Source organism: Papilio machaon, chromosome 18, assembly GCF_912999745.1.
Source record: "Papilio machaon chromosome 18, ilPapMach1.1, whole genome shotgun sequence".
In the NCBI taxonomy this organism is placed as follows: domain Eukaryota; kingdom Metazoa; phylum Arthropoda; class Insecta; order Lepidoptera; family Papilionidae; genus Papilio; species Papilio machaon.
The window spans coordinates 6,079,486-6,105,718 of record NC_060003.1 but is presented as its reverse complement, the minus strand read 5'-3'; the positions used below and the strand labels follow the sequence as shown (position 1 = coordinate 6,105,718).

General features: G+C 33.6%; 1 protein-coding gene across 1 annotated transcript in view; it reads left to right on the top strand.

The window, feature by feature from the left end:
* The first annotated feature begins 443 nt into the window (after positions 1–443).
* Positions 444–26,233, top strand: part of LOC106707687 (fibroblast growth factor 10) — a 123,695-nt gene continuing 97,905 nt past the window's right edge. Inside the window, exon 1 of the mRNA XM_045682223.1 lies at positions 444–696. Coding sequence (XP_045538179.1) covers positions 444–696 — 253 coding nt within the window. The remainder of the gene's footprint in view (positions 697–26,233) is intronic.

Sequence of the window (26,233 nt, the reverse complement as noted above, 5' to 3'; positions counted from 1 at the left end):
TCCAATTATCGATTGTGATTGCAAGCCGACACCTACTCGCAGTCCTATCGGTTTTCAATCTAAACATTTTGCGAATAGATATTCTATTCTATTATTAACATGAAACCAATTGTTTGTTGCAGAGCGTGAGACGGCGCCGGCGCAACCTCAGTTCGTTTGCGGCTAACAGTAAGCCGAGATACGCGGGGCTGTCGCAAATCCAACTCGCATGGTGCAATACGTCTAACATGCCTCACGTGCGCGGCCTTGAATCGATATCTGGCAGTGATTGAGTGATTCTTATGAGACTTATGATGTGCGAAAGGAGCGTGCGGCAAGGGACTGCGTAAGGCCCGTGCCGTATCGAGCGCGTGTCGACGTGCATGCGTGGCGGCAAGCATGCGGGCCTCGCGGGGCGCTGAGCAGTGACGGCGCCCGCGCGTCTGCCATGGGCGCGGCGCGTCATGCGCTCGCGGACGCGCCCCCTGCGGCTGCTGGTGGCGGCGCTGGCCCTGGCGACGTGCGCCGCCGCGCCCGCGCCTGTCCCCGCGCCCGGCCCCGCGCCCGCCCCCGCCGAGCCGCGCGCGCAGCGCTCCGCCAACCTCAGCCACATCACCGGCACCTCGCGCACCATACAGATGTTCCTCAAGAATCGATATCTCCAGCTGTTGCCCGATGGCACCGTCAACGGTACTACAGAAGACAAAGGCGTTTACAGTAAGTCTTTTTTTACTACGCTTCACTTCACATTTACTCCCTTGCTCACACTTAAAACGTTAAACGTTGTGTTCAAAATGGACTTCTTAAGATTGATCTTCAAGTATTTTTGAAGATCATCATTAACACAGCTTACAGTAAATAATCCAAGACTAAGGTCGCGGTTAAGAAATCTGCGACAAGTTTCGTGCCCGAGGCCTAACTTCTACACTGAAATTCATTAAACGTAATATCTAAGGAACTGTTCAATTAATCATTAAACAACTATATGGCAATAAGACATCAATTATGTGCTCTATTTAATTTTTTGTCTTGTTTAACAACATGTGGAAAATTAGCGAATGTTTTTTCACACGTCTTAATAGCATTATGTAGCGTTAATAACATCGTTGATGGTTATTTGTGGCAGACGGCATTTAGACGTGGCTGGTGCAAGCGCCCGAACTCACACGGACCTTGATATTGACATTTCGCTATGTGTTATTTATGTTTTACTGAAACATAAGCTTTGCGGAGTTTAATTGAATTTATGTTTTGTCTGTAATCTAAATACAGCTTAAAATTACCTATACTTTCCTCTAATATTTTTTGGTTGATTCTAATTGTTTTGTTAGATATCAAATCACAATATTTTTGGAAATTTGGTAGGTTATAATTTACATGAAGTCCGTAGTCGTTTTAATGAAAAATACATCGATTTAGGTTAAAATTTTTGACGGCGATAGTTCCCACAAATTAACGGCAACCGATAGTTTAAAAGCGTAACATTTCGAAATGTTCTAAATGGGACATTCTTCCGATTAGTGTCGGAACACAGTCGGTTAAACGCTTTCTCTGTGCTCTATTAATTTCGTCGCAGATTAACAGTGACAGTTCGACTTCTGTGAAATCTGGTTATGGATTAAAAGACAATTTTAAAGTCATACTTTTACAGTAAATAGCGATTAGGCAGAGTATTTTTACAATGTTGGCTATATTCGTTAATTATACTTAATTAGAATCAAAGATCACCGTATCGCAAATTACGTTCACAATGACATAAATCATACAAACCAGAAGAGTAGACGGAACGATACCTAATAGACACCTAAATAATACGTTAACAGCCACAAACAATACGAAACGGTCTTAATCCAGACTCTAATTACATATTTCGTTGGGCGATGCTCCCATGAGCTGTCAAATCGTGATAATGAGTCTATAGACTGCCCCCGGCTATTACTAGCAGTGGTCGTACTCGATGGCTATCGTATAGTCCGACAAACTTATGTGGCCCGGTAAGAAAAGCGCTGTTTAAGGGTTAAGTTCTGTCATAAATATATCTAAAACCTGCATGGTATATAAATTAACACATAAGACAAGACAGCTACGGCACGACAAGATTCTTGTGACACTTCTTTTGATATAAAGGACGTTAATGAGGTTTAATATTTTAGTTTCATTTATGTACCGGGTCACATAAGTTAATCAGTCTATAAAAGCTGTAACATACCGCTGCCCAATTCCATGTCATGGAAATTAGCTTTTTGCCTCTGATGTATCTATTAAGTATATTCATTGATATGAATTTTAGATATAAATAACGATTGTACTGTAATGTGGAACGCCTCTAAGCATTGAATATCCTATTACTGGAGAATTGATTTGTTTTTTTTTTCTATCTCTCATTCTATTTTCTCATTATAAAATTTAATTGCAAGGCCTATATTTGGATAGCTTAATTTTGACTTTTTATTTACTTTGTTTAAAGAATGACTCTCTCTGAGAACTTACATTTGATGGTTTTCCATAATATTATTGTAATATTAGGAATTTTATCTGACATTTACGACTAAAACTCTTAATATTATATGTGTATAAAACATATTTTCATTCCTGTCATTATCTTTGAAAAAAAAACAGAGATTACAATATGTTTTAAACGGGGATTTGGTCTCAGAAATCCACGGTTGGATATCTTTATCCGGTGAGCGGAATTAAGAAGTTGTAAAACAGGGTTTTGATGGCCCTCTTAAAGTACGAGTGAGTCTGCAACGTACACAGTTGATAAATTCTGGTCAGTTTTAGGGACACGTAAAGTTTGCAAGACCGTTTTATACTTGAACAAGTGATTTTCTGAATGTATTTTTATTATCACCAGGAATTAAACTGCTGTTCGGAGATTAATTAACACGTAATCAATTTCTTGTATCCTTGAAGTTGTCATAACTTGAACAAATCGGTGATTTTTGATCTAGTTGCGATGCAATTTACACGAAAGAAACATGTTCTTTATTTCTTCTCTTCATTTATCTTCAATGTTAGAGACGAATGAAAAGTTTTAAACGGAACCCTAACAAAAAAGTTTGGAATACAGATTACAATCAAACCGTCGTACGGATTCGACGAACTCTGAGTTTTACATTCAGTTTAATTTAAATGCGAGTATCAATGTTAATCAAAATTTTTATGACCACCTACGAGTTCTTTAAGATTAGCAAATATAGACCTCCCGCGTATTACTTGTGTAATTTGTGTAACACAACATTGCTTAAATACCTAGATTTATACAAAAAAAAGGAAAAGGAAGAAGGAAGTTATTCAAGTTTATTTGTTCTAGAACTATTATCACGGACGACGACGACATAGCCTAATATTAATCCACGTTTCCTTCCCACCCTTTTCTTATAAGGAAAGGATGGGAAGCACTCTATCTATTTCCCCTTCCCATCCTTTCCTTATAAGAAAAGGGTGAGAAGGGGAAATAGATTTGACGGATGAGAGATGCGGTGCGGACGGGGACGCACAGGAAGAGGACATATCCTCTTTCTGTGCCTCCTCTCCTCTTCTTACGATTAAAGGCAACGCATTGCGGATGTCTATTGGCAGCGACAATGATATAAAAAAACATTGTGAATGTAAAATTGTTGGAAAAATCTTAAATGAAGATGAAACTGCCAGTATGATTATAGAAAACACAATAAACATCTGTTTTTTTAAACACAGTCATGTTTGCAAGAATCAATTTCTTCAATTTGTCCAAGATATGGTACATTGAATCTTAACTTATTAACTGTAGCAATAGCAGGTCGAACTTGACCACCTATATTTGTGCCAAAAAATTCTCACGCTGTGTATTTTAAACGCGAGTAATTTCAGTCATGATTACACAGTTCTCAACACTTCCCCGTAGTAATTTCATCGTTAACAGTGGACCAGTTATGATTGGTAAACTAATTGGTAATTTACTTTCCGAAATTACAGAATAAGAATGGAAACTGCCGCATTCTATAATGGTAGCAGTCCTGTAGTGTAGTCTTTTTATATTAAATTGACACTCAGAGTCTACCTTAGTGACTACTCGGAATGAGGTGGTTAGAACAATTTTCCGATTTTTTCTAAGTATACATGCATTATCATGCATGTATACTTAACATATCTGTTAAAAGGTCATCGGCGTCTTAATAAAGCTTATCAGCATAAAAATCCCCCTTTGACTTAATATGAATTTCCACTGCCAAAATTGTCTAAGGCATGGATGGCAAATCTTTAACTATCAACGTGCCATTTGTCTAAAAAAATGTTGCATGTAGCAGAGGTATTCCACTTTCATTCCGTAGCGTAGCGTTAATGGCAAGCGTACCAATGGTTCTCTATCCCTGGTCTAGTGAATATGCTTATGCAATTTGTACCAGTACTTCGCCAGTGGAAGCTTACAGTTAACGATTAACGGTTAAATAACAAGTGAACGTTCAATTAGTAATTAGTATAAATAAAGCTATCAGCCACCTTTAACCGGACTACGATTCTTAGAGCGTTACTGAATCGATTTTGATTCTATCAATTATTGTATTTGATATCTCAGTGGCGTCGGCTATGATGGCAGGTCTTTTGTGAACTAATTGCATTTTATCGATACCGTCAGTAACGAGTAACGATTGCGATACTCTAACAATGGTGTACTTTGCTTCGTTTGTTTAATTCTGTTGATTGTTAGGCGGTTACGAAATTACACGTGATGTACAAGATCAAAAGTAGCGTCGATTAAAACGTTTCTTTTTAGATTTGTAAAATAAATTTTGTATATTATCACTTAGCATTTGATATTACATACATTATAAAAGTATTCCTAAAGAAATTATTTTCTTAAACATGCTATTTTTAGTACCAATAGGATTAGGATTAAAATAGGATTAGCAAGAAAGATCAAATGAGTGGAACGGCGTTGCTTTTGCGTTGTGTTGTAAGATTTGACGCCATATCTCCATTTTCTTTTATTCTTGTAAAACTCTGGATCATTGCAAGAAAGTGTGGGCGAATCATGAATTTCGCGATATCGTCAACGGTTTAATACAAAAGTCATTTTTGTTCTATTAGTAGAGTCATAATACTCATGTTTCGATTTCTTGGCACTAGGAGCACCCGGCAGTGTGGGGCTACACACTAAATTATAGGTCAACGATCTAGACGTAGGAATACACGAGTAAATATAAAAATATGAAGACGAGAATTTTTGGGAAGATCGTTTGCAATTTTATTGGAACACTTTCTGAATCTTGATAATAGAAAGGGAAGGAAAGGGTTCACTTGTAAAGCTATTACAGATTTCGATCAACATAAAATTCCAGGGTAAAATAGCAGATTATTCCTCCAATTTCATTTAATTTTTTGTCGTATTTCAGCCAATTTATATGAAACCTAAAAAATCATACAATAAAACCTTCCACCAAATCACTTTGTCTATTAGTGAAAACCGTATAAAATTACGTTCAATCGTTTTTCAATTTATCGCGATTATGCAAAGACTTTGCTTTAATAAAAATATGTTCTGACATAATTTATTTACAATTACGTAGGTGTGAGCGTAGGACAATAAATATTGACAGTCAACATAAATTTAGTGGCGTCATCTGGCATTTGTAAAAGAAAGTACTCGAGTCGAGACGCATACGATCTTTGAGAGCGATTATGCACAGTAAACCAGAGGTAAAGGTTCCTAAAATGCGAAGAGTGTGAAAGTCGCGCCTTGCAATTGTTCGACCCACACCACAGATGTCAGATTAACCCCTATAAATAGCAATCGGAGGTCCGCATCAAGACACAGACGGATTTATTATGGAACAGCAGTACGTAAATACTATGATGCTGACCACTGATAATTTTTATATTGAAGGTACGAACAAGTGAATTTCGGATCTCAGATTCAATCTGCTACTGGTGAAGAATGTATCAAAAGAACTTGACTAAATGTATGATTTGATGCTTTAAAGAATTATGTTCGAAATTTTTCTTATTGTTAATTTAAACCAAGGCCCTTCCTTTGTGACGATTAAGTATCGTTAAACGCGGCAGTACATTATTACACATATATACAATTAGCTACGAGTATATCTGTTGCTCCAGATATTGTAGTGACACTTAAAAATGGCGAATACGTGACCGCAGTTAATAACGGTTAAGTTAAACCGGACTGGCCTTACTATTACATGACGTCCGGTTTTTAATACCACTTTTGCTGTTGCGAACCGGAACTCGAAGTATAGATACCAGTTTTTTACGATAATATATGCCTCAATATTTTGTGTTGAGTTCACATTATTTATGGATATATTATTAGTTGTTTTTGTTTCTGTTTTTAATGAAAATATCAATCAAGTTTTAATTCAGCCAATTTTCTATACCTACTCTTTTACTTCTGTTAGTTTTCTGGATATATCTGGATTTTACTTGGTTAATTATTCAATAAAGTTCATTTGATACACACATACATACATTATATTCCTATTTATATATTTAACGTTGAAGAAATTTGTATATGCCAATTCGGGGCAATGCTAAAGTGACACAAGTCAAGACCGATATCATTACTTCGTAAAGGGGATGTCCAAAAATGCCCGCCTCGTTAGCCGCCGGCGAAACCGGCCCACCATCATTACTAGTGATGTACCACGATGGTTATACGTTCGTTATTAACACGTTACGTTTTCGGTTATCATTATTTTTTTTATTATAACACTAAACATGAAAGCTTTTTGTACTTCACATGACGTGTTAAAATAAATTGACGGATATTCATACTTGATTGGGATTTATTGATGTAAGAAAGATGACTAGTAAAGTCTTTCTTTATATTTGTTGAAATATATTTTGCTTGTTAAAATCTTTCTCCTTTCCTTTTAATCTATATATATAAAAGAAAGTCGTGTTAGTTTTACTATTTATAACTCAAGATCGGTCGAACTGATTTAGCTGAAAATTGATGGGGAGGTAGCTTAGAACTAGGAGACAGACATAGGAACTTTTTATTTTGTGTGCATTTTTTTATTTTGCGCGGACGGAGTCGCGGGTAAAAGCTAGTTTTCTATAAAATTTTATCCAACTTAAATTCTGCTTAAACAGTAAGTTCGCACTACCGAAAAATTTCCATGAAACACGTTATCTCAGAACCAAAGTTTTTTAAAATGATACAAATGTAGTGTTTACTCAATTTGGATATACTAGTACAAACCATTTTTGTTAACTAAATCAAGCCCTTAATATCTTAATTACAACACATTAAATAGAAATTATGCGTAAAAAGATTTTATTCCGGTTACGTCATACGAGGATTTACATAACTATTATAGTAACCAGTAATAAAATTGATAAACCTCAATAAAAAAACCCAATAAACACTTATAACGTTTAATTTAACGATTGCTAAATTACAAATAAATATTATCAAAGGAAATTTATATAATAGCCGCCATTAAGTTAATATACACCGCGTAGTTATTATGTTTGATTTAAACCACGATGTTATAGAGTTATTTAACTTTTTACTAAGAGAAAGGTATCCTCGATAAAGTAAAACAAGGAAAATTATTTTATACCTTCAAAGTACATGTTAGTAATGCGAGGCTATTGAATATACATACCTAAATTAAACAATCTTTGTATTAAAACGTCTTAATATAATTTGTTTGAATATTAAAATTAATAATGTATTAAAGAAAATGTTTTGATTCTATATTTCTTATAAGAAAATCAACATATAGAAGTAATCGAAACGAATAAATAATTCACAAAATTATTATCGTAAAATTTTCGACATTTTATTAAAAACTATATTGAAATAATATTTGAAATGAAATCTTACTAATATTATAAACTAGCTTTTACCCGCGACTCCGTCTGCGCGGAATAAAAAATAGAAAACGGGGTAAAAATTATCCTATGTCCTCTCCTGGTTCTAAGCTACCTGCCCACCAATTTTCAGTCAAATCGATTCAGCCGTTCTTGAGTTATAAATAGTGTAACTAACACGACTTTCTTTTATATATATAGATAGATGATGATAATTTAGATGGATGGATGGATGTTAGAAGGTATCTCCAAAATAGCGCAATGGATCTCAATTAAATATGGCATAGATGTAGAGCATAATCTAGATCTAGAAGGTCACATAAGCTACTAATTAAGATTGTTCTTTATTCCGCGAGGACAGAGTCGCGGGCGACAACTAGTTAAAATGCTTTGAAGGAATTCTAACTACTTTTGCTTTAATATTGAATGTGTTAAATACCAGAATAAAATAACGCGGCATTTAGTGATGTGCTATAAATTCTGCGTCGTGCAAACTTGTCGATAAATATGCATGGTGTTCGTCGGTAGCGACAGCCAGATTGATCGCAACGCTGTTTTAATACAGCAATTTACACCTGCTAACTACTTCGTGGCTTCCTTGTAAAATAACTCCATTATTCTGATTGGTGCAAGTTGATGGAATATTTATCAACAATTTTCATAATTGGAAATTCAGATATATCGATAAAGCTATCGATTGAGGCTCGTACAACCCTTACTTTGTTATTTTTTGTTTTAATAATTTCGTTTCTTTTATGTTAAATCTACTTAGTTGCAATTTAGCTCTGGGCTATTTTATATATTGACTAATTTGGCATATCGTGTTTTGTTATAAGCGTGTATAAGGCATATACGCGTAAGACAAACGGAGATTTTTTAAAAGGAAAATTCTTTAAATGTCTTTAGAATTTGGTTTTTTATAAATCATTTAGCTGCCAGTCTCAACACAAAAAAAAAGAAATTAAAAATGAAAATTATCTTTATCTATCAACAATTATGGCCGAAATCAATAAAAGGGCGTATGGTAATATTATAATGACCTTATCAGCTTTCCTTTGGCATTTTGGAATTGATACGATCGTTGCAATTTGCAAACAAGTTTTATTCGGCAAAGTCAAGGCTTACAATCGGCACCACGCTATCGTAAAGGGAATCGAATAATTTGGTTTTGAAAAGTACTTTTGCCTGTGTTATTAAAAATGTAGATGATGATTTATAGAAAATACTAGTTGATGCTCGCGACTCCGTCCGGGCGGAATTAAAATAAAACTTCATTAGTTGCCTATGTGTTCCAGATTAGCCTCTACCTCTATGTTAAATTTCATCGAGATCCATGTTGCCGTTCTAGAGATACCTTCAAAAAAACATCCATCTATCCATCTAAACATTCACATTTATAATATTTACTAAGGTTTAAATGCAAATATTTGTTGGTAATAGAAATTACGTGACAAAATTGACATTAATTATAATATAATTATGGTCAAAAGCAGACGCCACTATTTCAAACATTAGATCACAAGTTTATTTTTCGCGATGCTTTTTTTAATATACAGCACTAGCTTTTACCCGCGACTCCGTCCGCGCGGAATAAAAAAATGCACACAAAATAAAAAAGTTGCTATGTCCGTCTCCTAGTTCTAAGCTACCTCCCCATCAATTTTCAGCTAAATCAGTTCGACCGATTTTGAGTTATAAACAGTGTAACTAACACGACTTTCTTTTATACATATAGATTTGATTAAATGCTGTCAATATGAGATCTTAAATGTGTAACGTCAAAGAACCGCTATCTGTTCCATTTCCAAATGTATCCGTACCTCTGTAAATAAAAGCTACCGCCGTCGCAATGACAGGTCGTAAATAGCTTGTCGTATTAGTTGTCAGGTGCTAAGCAAGAGAAAAATGTGCTTACATACTTCCGACATTGAAAGTTATAGCATGTAGTAATTAACAACTCGGAACTTTTGTAACGAGCTTTATTAAAGTCTAGCCGGTCCTAGCTTCGCATGGATGAGCATTTATTTAACATTTTGTACCAATATTTAATACACACTGTGTTCATGTAGCATTCTAATAGTGAAATAATTATTGCAATCCGTCTTGTACATATATGAAATATTATAAATGCAAATATTTTAGTGGATGTATGGATGTCTCTCCGAAGGTTAAATAGAACATAGTTTCAAGAACAGATGAGCTACAAATTAAGTTTTTTTATTAATTCTACGCAGACGGAGACGCGGGTGACAGCTAGTCCTTGTTATAATAAAGCGTACACACATTTCTTTGTAAGGTAGGATCTTAGCAATCACAGCATATTTTTGAATAATTATTTTCGTAATAAAAAGCCCTATAAAATTTATTAAATTTGTAGCGGATGAAGCCGCTCTGGAACAGCTACTTTTTCACACTTGTAAAAAGTAAATCATTTTACGAGTGTGAAAAAGCATTCTGTGTTTTTTAATGTTTCTACATTTATGATTTAAATAAAATATGATTCATTTTAAATGTATAATTAAAACACATCATAAAAATGTTTATATTTTAATTAAAAGAATTCTATATTCATTCAATAACTTTTTCATTAAATTGTTTTGTTTTAAAAACAACCAAATTTGTAATTGCAGTTAATTAAACACTATTATCTGAAAAACAACTCTTATTTCTAAACGCATAAAGTAGATTACGATTTTGGATAAGTTCAATTGTTGCGTTTGTTTATTATTTGCCCTCTTTAATCATATCACCGCATTGTTTTGTCCTTAATTAAATAGCGAGTTATTTTGTAAGCTGTAGGTTATCAACTCTATTTGGGTTGAACGATCTCGATTTTATTCGATTCATTCGAATCATTGCAGCTGATTGCTGTCAATTTAAAAATGTAATCGATGCATCGTTATCGGGATCTGGGAATTAAGACGATTTATTCTGCAATCGAGAGATTGATTAATTTAGTCGATTGAATCGATTATCGACACAGTCTGGCGTTTTAGTTGCGTCAATGCCACGGGTACTGTACTGTCTTTGTTTTTTTTATTTATTGTCGACTGGAATAACAAGTCTGATAAACAAAGACTGTTGTGATGGACATAATGAAGTTGTTATTGTAAAAAAAAAGTTCAAAGAATTATACGGTTTATCCGCTATTACATAACCACCCATGAACATCCGTCGCAAGATGCTACGAAAAAATAACAGAAAATTATTTGTAAGACGTAATTATTGTGTCTCTAGATTCTTGCTGTTTAAATTTAAAACCAATAACATTTCTTTACTATCGTATGATCCAACTTGCCTTGGCTAAATCTCTCTATTATTCCATGTAAAACAACTTTGAGTTGTAATTATTTAAAGATAAAAATAATAAACAAATTTAATTTCGCAATTTCGCATCGTAAAAGTGTCTCGGTGCAGTAAATAATTCTATTATCATTCGTTTCAAACAGAGAAAAGATTTCATTTTATTACATACTAATCTTTTTATAGATGTAACAAATTTTGTTACTGCTGTTCACAATAAGTAGCCAGTAAATAAAACGGCTTAAAAGACATGCTACTAAAGTATACTATAGTATGGACAATACTTGATTACTCTAGATTTTGACCACCCAAAAACTGCTTTCAACCGTCAAATAAATCCACAGCTATATGCTCAAGTGTACCGAATAATGTTCGCGTGTTGGCACAGGTGCATGAACACGCGCAAACTGGTCGCTTAGCTTCTCCGTGCCCGCGTTCCCTCACTTACCCGAAATGATGTATCGCCGAATTGTCGAGCAAAAAGATACTCGCTTTATCCACTACCATTTGTTTATTTAAGTTCTAGAATTATCTAAGAATTGTTATGTCAGCAACATCAATGACTAAGATGTAGACCGCACACTAGAACTGAAATGTAGTGGTTCAGTAGCCCTTTGGATACGTCAAGGGTCATTAAACGTACTGATAATTAAATGAGCTCATGCTAGCTAATGAGCTAATAATTTTATGAGCTCTAAATATAAATTTTTCATACATATTTAATTCCACTATTCTATTCTATTAAGCTCGTTTATCGTCTTGGAAAGTGAATTTCGTTCTAGTTACCGTAGTAACGTGTACCGCTTAAGGGATGAGGGAATCCGGTGCGGCAGCCGCTTTGACTCGCTCCCGACTCGACCTTGCGAATTGGCTCAGTGCATCGCCGTTACAATCTCATGTTTTATTGACTGCCTTTTGTATTATTTTACAATGCATTATTCTTTTGCGAACTTCGGGATACCATTTTAATGATCTGATTAATTTGTTGCAAGAAAGACACGGTAAGATGCGGTATTTTTTAAGATCTGTCCGATGAAAATGTGCCGTTGATATAAGAAAAAATAATAATATGGATTCATAAACATACGATACAGTTATTTCAACTTCAAATAATTTGTAAGTTATCAGAATTATTAGCTGATTTAATGTGGGTTTCTGAGACCTCTGAATGAAACATATCATCATTCCTGTTTTTATCTTTGACAAAACAAAGATAACAATAAGTTTTAAACGAATATTTTGGTCTCAGAAACCGAAGGATAGTAGTCTAATATATGAGTCCCGTATAGAATCTCTTACAAATGTTTACAAACCATTTGATTTAATTAAATATAACCAACAACTTATTTCCAACAACAAGTATACAGTAAAATAGTTTATCTAAGTAAAATCTATAAAGGCGATAGTCCCCTGCCTTGTTACCTACGAGGTTGATTAGGTGCGTCAGTAGTTGGCAGGAAGTGGCAGGAAACGGACGTCGCTGACTGCTGTCAGTTGGCAGGAGCTAACGAATGTCTAGTAATCATAGCGTGGGCGGGTTGGGTCTTGTCTACATTAGCAAAGGGTGTCCTACCTACACAATTGTTGCTTGGTAGGAAACTAATATAGACATTTTTGTGTCTTTCTTTTGTCTTTGAAGAATACGAACTTTTTAGGTAGTCATAACTTTTTGTAATATTATTAAGCTTTTTGTATCCCAAATACAAAAAAACTTGCTTGTTTTTTATAAAATTAGGTAATTATTTTTACCAGCCATAGCATAATAGAATTTGAAAAAGAAAACTAATTAATTTTAAATCATGGATAAAAATAATTGATTATGATATTATATCATTGACTAAAAATATTTGTTTCGATAGTACACCAGCTGGCAACATTTATTGACGGGCAGTGTTGACAACTGTCTTATTTCTATATGCTTTTTATGGCGGGAAAAATATTCTAAATTCCAAAAATCGTAATACTAGGTCATCGGCGCAGTAACGCCGCCTTACGGACAAGTCATACATTACTCTCTCAAATAGGCGGGAACAGTCTTTGTCGGTTCATTGTAAAATATGGTTTGAGGAACGTATTAGACTCGATTTGCACCCTGCGTTAAAACAATTTAAACTGAATGAATTAATATGTTAATCGAAAATAACGCGGATAAGAAATGTAAAATCCGATCTCTTGATTTCGGCCGTTCAGAAAGCAACTCGTTTAAATAACAGTAGATAAAATGTATTGTGTTGATAATAAAGGGGATTAATGATTTGAAATTCTTGATCCTTTAATTAGAAGAGACGGTTTATTACTAAGTAGGATCACAAATTAACATTGGACATTTTAATTTACAGTCATTGTTAATAGACGTATTCCTTAGGGATCAGTCAGGAAGTATCCTTGATTTATTGCCGACCGTTAAAGTGCTGAGGATAATATAACAAAAGAAAAAAACAATATGATGTAATTAAAATTCATTTATTTAATTTTGTTGTAGTATACTCAAAGTTAATTGGTTAATTTTTTTTATAATAAACTAGCTTTTACCCGCGACTACGTCCGCGCGGAATAAAAAATAGAAAACGGGGTAAAAATTTTCCTATGTCCGTTTCCTGGTTCTAAGCTGGGCAGGTACCACCAATTTTCAGTCAAATCGATTCAGCCGTTCTTGAGTTATAAATAGTGTAACTAACACGACTTTCTTTTATATATATAATTATTTAATTTTCAAAATAAAATGGACATATAAACTTACTTTATAACATCGCGCAAGCACATCGTCACATCGTATAACATCGTAAAGTACATGGCCTTGTAGTAAAAAAACCTTACAAAATGTTATCAACCGTGTTAAGAGTATCTATTTATGTTAAATTAAATTAGAACTTCCTTCGTTTTACGACAATTATAAAGTTTAAGATTACCGACAAATGTTTAGATAATCTTATATTTAATATAGTCCGCTTAAATAAGTACAGAACTGGTTTCGAAAAAGATTCCATTAAGCATCTAAATGCTACTCAAAACATGTATATCAATCATAAATGAACTTGTAAGAAAGCTTGCCTTTTCAAAGCAACTTTCACCGAGACAATGGCATATCGACAGGTCTTAATACAATGCCACCGGACTAATCGTATGCATGTATTCTTCAAGTATACTTAATGTATGCTTAAACATTACATGTCGTTCGAAACAATTTTCAACGAATCATTGGGCATGTCGTATGTCATTAAGTCACCTACTGTTAACTTTATGTATAGTTTGTTTAATTGACATTATCACGTGGAATGGAATTTTAAAACTTACACGGTGTTATACACAATAATATATGTATGAATAATCGATGGAGCGCAAAATGTGATTAAAGATTTGACACCTTCGAATTTTAATTTTTTTTTTTACTTTTTAAAAACTGATCTCTAGGACGTAGGAAATAAAATCATGTAAAATGATTGCAAGATAAATTAAAAACAAATCTCATGAGTTTTTTTATCTGTCTAGTTATTAATAACTAGCTTTTACCCGCGACTCCGTCCGCGCGAAATAAAAAATAGAAAACGGGGTAAAAATTATCCTATGTCCGTTTCCTAGTTCTAAGCTACCTCCCCATCAATTTTCAGCTAAATCAGTTCGACCGATCTTGAGTTATAAATAGTGTAACTAACACGACTTACTTTTATATATATAGATTTTTAATACGATGTAACATAGACAACCGCCATTTTCCATTTTTCTGTAAGAGGTTTATTTAAAAATCACATTAGTTATGAATAACAAAAGATTACGCGGCGGACGTAAGCCGGCTGGCAGACATGTCAATTGCATTGCGCGGATCAGAGGTTCTAAACCTTTAAGCAGTTGTTACTTTTTACAAGGCTAAAAAAATTCGTCCGCTCATCGATTTTGTATTAACTATAGCTTTTTAATATGTTTTATGTGTGGGATTATAAGTGATTTGAAATAACGTACATACCTACTAAGAATTAATTTTAACCCTAGAAAAGCTACGAATTCCTTTACTTTCTTACCTTCATATAGTGCGAATTTTTATAAGTGACAGTGATCAATTAACCAAGAGAAAGAGTTTAAAACAGGAAATAAAATATATTTTGACCTTTTTTTATAAATTATTAGTACTAATAAATAGTGGTAAGGACTTAGCGTGTAAATTTTATCGTTGTTGCATTCTATAATTTTGTAATTTCCTTTTTACGTCGTTAAAGTACAATAGTGCTTTCTATTACTTGTATTTTCTACGTCGATCATAAGGTTTCATATAATATACAGCCAAAAGATCTCATAACCTCAAGTAAAACAGTTGATCACCTCTGTCTGTGCAATTGCCGACGCTTAGTACAATTTTCAAGATGTGTAAATAACCTGAATAACGTTGAATACCCCTGACATTAAGAATTTCTAATTTATTTCGTTAAAATCAATATATCTTTATTAACATTTAATAATTAAAGTAATAGTAACTTTAAGATTACGAATCAATTTATAACTAGCTGTCGCTCGCGACTCCATACGCGCGGAATTAAAAAAAAAACAAAGATTTTTTAAAATTAGTAGCTTATGTATTCATTTAGGATATGTTCTACATCTATGCCAAATTCAAGTGATATCCATGCAGCTGTTTTGAAGATACCTTGTAACAAACAACCAGCCAAACATTCGCGTTTATGTTTTTAGGAAGACTCCCATAAGTCCTAAAAAATATGTAATAATAAATACCTATTTGTTTATAATTTAATTACATCTGTAAAAGTATATTTTCAAGGTAAACATTGTATTAAATGGTGTTCAATATAATTAAAATATGACAAGACCTAATTTAGGTCACGTCTTGGTCTACCTAATTGATATAGTCATGATTGATTAGTGTTAGTCGTTTTTATACGATAGGTGGCGCAACTGTGACCCTGTTGCCTTTGATTTATATGCAAATAAGACCTTGGTTACATATTAAGAAAGAATTTAAATCTAGTATCTATAACATCAATTGTAATTAATTAAACTGATTTATTATGAGATTTTTTAGGCTAAAAATCAATCTATTATCTTACTTCTTACTAATACTATAAATAATTTGATGGATGGATGAATGGATGGATGTTTGTTTGAAGGTATCTCCTGAACGGTCCAACGGATCGTATAGAAATCTTACTAGTAAAAGCCGGATAGTTGCCACACTTTTTAAAAATCTCCTTTAAAAAATGTGTACCAATACATTTTTTATTCAAAGTGTATTCTCCAACATAGTTCATTAATCTTCTAACATACCCTAACTATAAAAACATTATAAATATTATAAATTTTAAGAAAATCCACTTTAATATGACCTCTAAAAAAGAGGATAGTTGCCAACTATAGCGGATACTAGCCTAACGTTAAAAAACGGTTGGGGGGATACTTGCCCAATGTGAGGATAGATGCCCGTCTGTTTTTATTTTCAAATAAAAATGAACTTATGTTAATTTAAATAATCAGTTTTTATTATTAAATACAATTTTTTATTAAGTATTATTTAAAGTTAAATTATAATTATAAAATTATAACAATAATTGACTCCAAAATAGTAAATAAGTGTCCAAAATAAAAATGTAATGTTATTATTTATTTCGGTTCGCAACAATGGTAATTGTTTCTCCTTTTTCACCGGAAGTAAGTGATTTCACTGTTCTAGTACCTTTCTTGGCCACTACCTTACCTGGGTTATTGTTGAGTTGGACACCGCTTTCATCCATATTGAAAATTCGATCCGGCTTATCTAGCAAATCGTTATCAGTTAAGACGGTTATGAGCAGATCAAAAAATTTGGCTCTGCTTAGACCCTTCGCTCTTTGAATTGATAAGCCCTCAGCTTGCCTCACACCTATTTCGGCATTTTGCTGTTGAGTATTTATTTTATTTTAGATTAACTATGGTTAAATCAAATAAAAAATCACCAAGAAAAAATAGTAAAAGAAAATGAAAAAAATAAGTAAGAAAAAAATCTGTTTTTGCTTGTTAACAATGTATAGTTAGATAGTTGCCGCAGGGCAACAATCCGCCAAAGACAGTAGGGCAACTATCCGATTCGATACGGATACTTGCCCTTTTTATTTACGAAATATATAAAACATATTTAACAATAAAACCTAATAAACAGTGCAATTTAAACTATAATGAACTCAAAAAAATGTATTTTTGACTGAAATCGCAATCAGTTATAAAAATATTTAACAGAGATTACTTACCAATATAATTCTGGCGCTCGTCAATGTATCGCCGCGGAAGATGTTTTCTCACACGGACAAAACACATACCCCTATTTCAACGGCTTATGCGGCACTAAGGCCTGCGAGGGGGACGCTTTTAATTATGATCAAAAAGAAACACAGTCAATACGTCTAACATAGAGCATTTGAAACTGAGGCATGTATCCGTTCGAGGCAACTATCCGGCTTTTACCCTAATATAATATTATAAATGCGAATGTTTAGATGGATGGATGAATGGATGGACGGATGTTTGTTTGAAGGTATCTGTGAAACGGCTCAATGGTTCTTGATGAAATTTAGCATGGTTGTAGATCATAGTCTGGAAGAACACATAGGCCTATTAGCTTTAATTTTTTAATTCCGCGCGAACAGAGTTGCGTGCGACAGCAAATGTAGAACATAGCCTGGCAGAACACGTAGGCTACATGTAAAGCTTTTTTTATTTGCGTGGACATATTCGTAGTCGATGATTATTAAATTATAAGGATGTGTACATTAATTTAAGCAACATTTCCATATCGATTAACAAACATCGCGCAATATTATTTGAAGAAAAAACTTAATTGAAGTGACATAAATCTCCGTAGACAAAGTAAACCGGTCCGTACCTGAGTAGTACTAATGAGTACGATAACATTTGAACACCTCTTACTATAATTCCCATTCCGTACCAGAAAATATGAAGGAATAAAGAAAATTTGGTACGGAATTTAAGATTTATATTTTGTAAGTTATCTGTCTTACTTTATTTAGAGTCGCTAATTAGTCACTGAGGAAGACCTTCCTCAGTAAATCTACACTAAGAAGACCACTTAAAGACTCTGGGTTCTGTCTTTTAGCTTATTGTTTAATAGGGATATTATTTTCGAAAAGAATATTCTACGAGTATTAATAAAAAGAACGATTCAAACTCGCCACAAAGATAGTGCAGATCTAGTAACAAGCTGATACTATCAATTTGGTGACCACTTTTTATAACAGCTCAGTGATTTATAATTGTACCACAAACTAGATATTATTAAAAGTACTAACTGGAAAGTACAGTCGTGCACAAATGGCAACAGGAAAAATATATATTTTTTGTTTCAAACGTTTCAATTTTACTGAATAACCTAGTTGCTGTTTTTTCCTGTCATTGGGTAACCAAACGAAGCCGAGACCGATTTCTAAAAAACTATCTTAATAATATTATAAATACGAACCTGTAGATGGATGTATGGATGTTTGTTAGAAGGTATCTCCAGAACGGCTAAAGAGATTTGACATAAAGTAAGATTATTAATTCCAGTCAGTAAAATGACATTTTCAGTGTTGCAGGTTTTTAGTCCCAAATAAATAGTGATGTAGTAGAATCGAGTTTTTACAATTAAAAGTTAGTCGAGATTACATTTTTTTATTCAATATCAAATTGTCTTTATCATTATTGTAGCGGGTCACCCTTTTTTGTATCAGTGACAGTTGCATTTGTCATCGTACTTTAGATGTAAAACATTGTCTGGAAGAACACAGAGGCTACCCATTACAGTATTTTAATTACACACAGACAGAGTCATGGGCAACAACTAGTATTTTATATTCATCGTTGGCTTTAGTATAATAAAATCAGGTCTTTATTACTCTAATCTCTAATCATGTTTTTCTAATTAAGTAATCACAAGTGGTCATACATTACAAGTGTTTACACGCATACTGGAATAATCTACCCACACTAATTAACCATTCAATAGTTACCAATTAACAAAAATCATCGATTTAATATACAAAATAATCTATTAATATTACTCACTAATTACCTCAAAGACATTCCATAGTGATCTTTTATTAACTTCTTAAATACTATTAATAATCGTAGTAGATTTAGTTACTAGATAATTTGTAGTATTCGGTTTTTATTTGTAACCGGAAATAAACTATAAAAAAAACCGCTAATGTTCGTTTATTGCTAATTATTTATACTTTGACTGTTTTATCGATTCATTACGTTTACGTAATGGGAATAAACATTTTTTATTTTACATTTTCATCCAATTAATTTTGATTTATGACTTGTGTTGATAACTTATCTTAAAATTCTATAAATTAAATGGCTTCTTTGTTGAATGCTTTTTGGGAACTTCTGTTTTTTGTTTTATTATTATTTTTGTGAATGTTTTGTATATTTATTTAATGACTAGCTGTCGCCCGCGACTCCGTCCGCGCGGAAATAAAAAAAAACATAATAAGTAGCCTATGTGTTTTTCCAGACTATCATCTACATCTGTGCCAAATTTCATCAAGATCTATTGAGCTGTTCTGGCGATCCATCCAAACATTCGCATTTATAATATTCGTAAGATTTTGTATACATTAATTAGAATACAAAAATTATTTTTACAAAGATCCAGTTTAATGAGGAATACTAACATTAATAATACGCATTTTTTAAATTTTAAAACCAACCAGACAAAAGTTTATTTTTTTACTTACACGTTGTCTCAAATGTATTTCGATCGCGACTGTACATTTGATTTTCTTTAATTGTTGCAAACATAAGTCATATTATGAAAGAGTGCTTCAATTGCGTCGGTACAGTGCTGCACATAAATCGTTGTCGCAAAAACTGGTGGCGCGATGTCAATAAGTTTTGCCAGCGCGCTTTATGGGCCGGAGAAACGATTAACTTTATTTTTCACACATTCCTATCATTTCATTAGAACGATATAGGTGACGTAACGATGTGATGATAGTTTGTATCATTAATAATATTATGACATCATTTATTTGGTATTCCCGCATCAAATTAAATATATCTCACAGTCAAAATAAAATTAGACATTGGATAAAAAGACAGATTTTTGTACACGCATGAATAAATCTTACTTTAATATTATAAATGCAAAAGTTTAGATGGATGGATGTTTGTTAGAAGGTATTTCCTGAACTGTTAAAGAGATTTGGCATAGTTGTAGAACATTGTCTAGAAGAACACATAGGATTACTTAATAAGTTTTTTTTTAATTCCTTGCGGACAATGTCGCGGGCGATAGCTATATTAAATAAAGTTAGATTATAAAGAACGATGCTAGTAATCGACCTAAATGCAGTAGAATTCTTAAGAATTTTTTAGAAGCACTTTCTTTTCTTCCTCTGCAGATATAGGAAATCTTGGATATCTAAATATACAAGGTACAATACGTTATTTAAATGGCGTTGAGGCGTCGCTAACTGTGCTCAAGGTCACTGATGAAGGTCGATGTGCCATCAGTGTGTAATACCAATAAGTGTCATAAACATCAATTACCATTAGATTGCATTTGATTGCCATAACGGCCCACAAACTGAATGATTGATGACAAACTCGTGCAATTATATACGAAGCTGTTGGTGTTATTTGAATAGGATATTAATGTTGGATAGGCAGAGTTAATAATTTATTTATTTCTGGCCTCAGATTATTTAATATTTATTCTATAATCTTGATATAATGGATGGTACGGCCTTTAAAACTGTTTTATACTTTTATTGAAAATACTAGGTGACGCCCGAGACTCCGACCGCGCGGAAATTAAAAATAAAATTTGCAGCGTAGTATTTCAGGAAGGCCATCTTAACAGTGGTAGATCCCGCAACAACAATGTTTTTTGGGTGCACGAATGGTGAAATGGTCGACCGGTGAAATCACGACCACACAGAGGACAGGCGTGAAGTGGAAGCAATTCCGCGTTTCGTCTGATGAGTGTGGTGCCGGCGGCCTAATTTTAGTCCTCTTTCCCTTTCCACACTTTTCTTATTAGGAAAGGATGGGAAGGGGAAGTGGATTTGACGGAAGAGGGTACGCATAGGAAGCAGAAATTTCCTCTTTCTGTGCGTCCCCTTTTCCGTTAATTAAAGGTAGGCAACACCTTTGCATTTGCGGATGTCTATGGGCAACGGTCGTCTCGCTATTTCGGCGAATCCAGGTGGCCGTTTGCTCGTTTGCCACCTTTAGATATGCCGTTAAGGAATCAATTAAGTTCATGTGCAAAATTAATAAACATTCTGTGTGTGGTATACTCTGTGCAAGTCAAGCGATGACGTAGTAATTACGTTACGATGTCCGACCACCTAGCTCTCACATTTACCATCTCTCGTGGGAAACATCGCAAACTCTTAAGGAATTAATATATTCCTTACTAATTCATGTTTATAATTATCATTAGATTTATCACAATATATCATCAATTAGTACTCGTACTAAATATATTTGTATTAATGCCGTTAAATTACTTTCGCACTTCGTTTTTTTTTTCCTAAATACTAGTATTTGTCTTTAGTTCGTATCCGAATTTATAATTAAAATAGCTGTCGTCCACGAATCCATCCGCGCGAAATTAAAAAAAATTGTATCCTATGTGTTCTTCCAGACTATGTTCTACTTCTATGCCAAATTTTATCAAGATCTATTGATCCATCTACACATTCTCATTTAAAATATTAGTTACAACTTAAAATGACGTCCAACATTATTACCTTTAAATCTTATTTCGTCAAGTATTTAAGACATAAGTTTCTATCCCCATCCCTAATAATCTTAGCTGCAAGTATATGTTATCTAACAAGTAAATAAGTAAGGATTTAGAATATCGTATGTACAAAATCTGGCGAAATTGGTGTTACTCGATATCTCTTATCAGTTTGCGCACAATATTATCACTAACACGACAGCCTGAGAACCGCTTGGGTGGTCGAATAAACCAAACGATTCGCAACTCAAATAACCCCTTATAAGATTGCAATCACCTCGTGTGCCGTAAACCAAATTGTAACTCGAATCGAGACTCTACAGGTTTTAATTGGTTTTTGTGTGATCAAACATTTGTATGTTTGTCCAATAGTTGGTTAAAGATACTAATTAGTTAAGTGATTCCGTTTTAAAACAATACGTTTTTTGCCTTTATTTGGTAGTCTACTTATAGGTGCTATATTTCTTTTACCAAATTTAGAACTTATTGTAATGCATTAAGATCTCAAATTGGTTGTACGACAACCGATATTCTTTTTGTAGGAAAGAGAAAATATTTAATTGAGAGTTCGAAGCAATAGTCACGAAATCTCTAAATAATACGAAGTAAAATATTCATCGTGTATGCGACTTTACGTTTTATGGTAATAAGACTGTAAATAGCTTTGTTAGATAACATTAAAGATGTCACAAAACTCGTTTTCCAAGAAAACCATACGTGTAGACTCGTAATTTGATTTACGTCCGACCTTCTGCTAATTTCCACGCATTGTGTTTCAAACGCCCGCCCGCTTTCCGAACGCATCGCGCCAAATATGGCGCCATAATGTAGCGTTTGACGTTTACGACTTATGGCGGGAAATTGAACTTTAGAAATTCTTTGCTTTTTTTGTGAAACTTTTAACCAGTGGTTAAATAGATCAATAAATTTAATCTTTGTATTCAGATTGTATTACTATTTGACTTCTCTGTGTAACTTGGTGGACTTGTAGTCAAGTTTTGTCGTGTGTAAATTGGCTTGAATGCAAGACTAGGTATATAATAAACGGCCCTTAATTGCCATCTATTGGCACTCACAGATAGCATCAGATAGTTACTCAATCCACGAACTTGCATTTAATTGAAGGCAGGTAGACTTTCGCTGTTAGAAAGTGTTAGTAATACTCGTTGTATATTTCAATTGGAATTGTTGGACAGCAATTGTAAAATACTATTCTAATTCCTAATATATCGAATGAAAGAAAGACAGGAGCTCTCTGCGTTTAATTAACTTCTAGTTTCTTTCCTATCCGAATTACGCTTATAAATATATCTTTTTGGACTTTTTTATATATCATAAGGTGGCAAACGAGCAAGCGATCACCAGAGTCCGCCTAAATAGGAAACCGCTGCCCATAGACATCCCCAATTTTAGATGCGTTATCTACCTTAAATCGAGAAACATTATATATCCTCTTCCTATGTTCCTCCGTTAAATCCACTTCCTATTCCTATCCTTTATAAAAGTAGGGTAGGAAGGGAACGTGGTCTAAAATTAGGCTTCTTAGGGACTTCATCTTATCAATATGTCTTTTTGGACTTCTTCCTGCATTCTCTATACATATTTCTATCACACTAACAGCAGGTTCATTTGGACCGGTCGGCCTAGTTGCATTAGCAATCCATCACGTTATCTTGTGTTTGCCTCGCGATAATCTGTTGCCGCGTCGCGATTTACGATAGGGTTGCCATTCATGAAAATACTAATCTTATCTATTGGGATATAAAGTTTTATTGCGGAAGTAAATTATTTAATATATTATGCACAATTGCTTAATTTAGACGGAACTTGAGGTATCAAATTGCTCCGCTACAATAAATAACTTTTGAATTAATTGAACTTTTAGAAACAAATTTATTTCAACGTTGAAAGAATGCGATCATTGCCATTTTATTGTCTTAAATTTTATGAGGTCTAATAGAAGGTGGTTAAAAAATACCTAATAATTAGTGAACAACACTAGTTAGTCTTGACTCCTAGGGTTGCAATGTTAATGGTAACCCTATTGTGGTACTGTTTATCCCATTTGGGATGGCCTTATGTGGCACACGTGGCGCACAGCAACGCCATCTATCTGGCATATTTACTCCACTAGACACTATGACGGATGAGTGGCAAATGTAAAGTTCTACGCCTTTGCCATTTCGTCACTTGTTTGTCTTTTCACATATTTAACGTAATAATTGTGGGTCATATTTGTAAATTAATTTTAATAGTCCCCTTCCCCTTCGTCCTCCCATCCTTTTCTTATTAGGAATTAATGGAAGGAGAAATGGATGGTTTCCCTGTTCTGTACGTCCCCTCTTATTAAAGGCAAACTCATAAGCAACCTTCTAGTTTCTTGCAGAGATCTGAATCATGCGCACTTGTCTTTTACTGATTTCAGGTGGCCGCTAGTTCGCTATTTTAAGTATACCAGGATTCATATTTTGAGTATATTAAAGTAGTCCTGGATATAACAGTAAAAAATTATTACCCCCTTACATCAAATCATATTTTTTTTGTGATACACATTTTGTACGTGTTCACTTTAAAATGAGCTGATTAAGTTGATAATGGGATGTCAAGATGATGGATAGCTGATATCATATGAGATGTCCCATTTTTTCTATATTCTACTACATTTCTCAAATGATCTGATCATTGTTCTAAAAATAAACTTTTTTCATATTAGAGGGTGATAAAAAAGCAAATCTTACTAATGTTATAAATGCGAATGTTTAGTTGGATGGATGGATGGATGTTTGTTTGAAGATATCTCCGAAACGACTTAACGGATCTTGATGAAATTTGGCACAGATGTAGAGCATAGTCTGGAAGAACACAGACTACTTACGTTTTTTTAAATCCGCGCAGACGGGGTCGCGGGCGACATCTATGGTAACATAAAAGTGACCAATGCTTATAGACATGATGTACAGAAATATAATATTTCCTGTAAGTACATCCCATCTCCAAACTTACTTCCATTTTCCCTTATTTATTAGAAAAGAGAAGACGATTACAGCCGGTGTTCATTACCGAATATATATTTAGCCACTTATTCATATTTCCTATATAAAATAAGTAAAATATGTAGCACTCCAGCGCTATTTCTGTCCTGTTTAATAAACAGGTGAAAGATACAGTGGCGTTGCTCTAAGCTCTTGTCTACAGAAAGTGATTAAGGTCGTAGATAAACGAGTAGACATTATCATAGTAACAAAAACATTCCCTTGCTTGCAACATCCCAATCTCATTGTATGCACAGAACTTAGATAAGAATTCTTAAAATTATAATATTACTTTTTTTGATTGAATTCCCACCAGTTTGATAGTGAGAAATGTTTTAATTTTGTCAATTTAAAATTAAATGTAAACTTAACTAAATGTGAACTTCTATTAATCCGTGCTTCGCTTAAAACGTAGTTAAATAAAAAAGGAATGTCTATATTTAAAGATAATTCGCTGCGAGAAAAGATATCGGTGAAAGAACTGGTACAAATGTTTTTTTTTTTCGGAATTAACAATTTTATACTGTCGCTTTGCAAAATTTGCATAAATAAAAGATAAAAATGGACGTAGTCATAAGAACATTCCTAGACCTAACAATAATTACTTGAATTACTAATAAAGTGTACGTTAAAGGAGGATTTAACTTCAAAAGGTGAAAGATATGTGTGTATGAAATGAAAGGAAAACAACTAAGTCCAAGTGTTAGACCCTTTTTTTGTCTGACCCTATTTGCCTTGAAGAGCTACACCGGGGTTGTGGTGGCCGGGCAAAGATGGCTCTTAGCCTAAACCTCATTTAAGAGTAAGCTCGAGGGCTCCATCAGGAGCCTCAGCTCGGGCTGTTACTTCGAGTGTTAGACCTGCCACACACTTGTATTTTACATTAAACTAATATTACGTAACTAATTCAACACCTACATAATAACTTGTATTTGGATTATGTTAATATATTCTCATATCGTATAAACTTACGACTACCTTCATTTTATGGGCTTATTGTGAAAATGTTAGCGGATTTACGTCATTTTGACACGTTTTACGACTCCTTCATATATTATATTTTCTAAATGTTTAAGTCAGTTATGACAAAGTGATTTATTTATGATGTCTGCGTATGCGTTTTAGTTTTATGGTTCAACATTGAAAAATCAATTTAAGTTAATAATTAAAAAGATTTACGATTTCACTAATAACTTAAGTTAATTTAATCCAAACCTTTAAGTGGATAGTTAGATAGTACTTTATTTTTATTTAATTTTTTATTTATTTATAATATGTTGACAATAATATATTTACATAACTATCTCGCCAAACCACTTCCGTAGTTTGTAGGCACCTTCTTAATCAACATACAATTTTAAAAAAA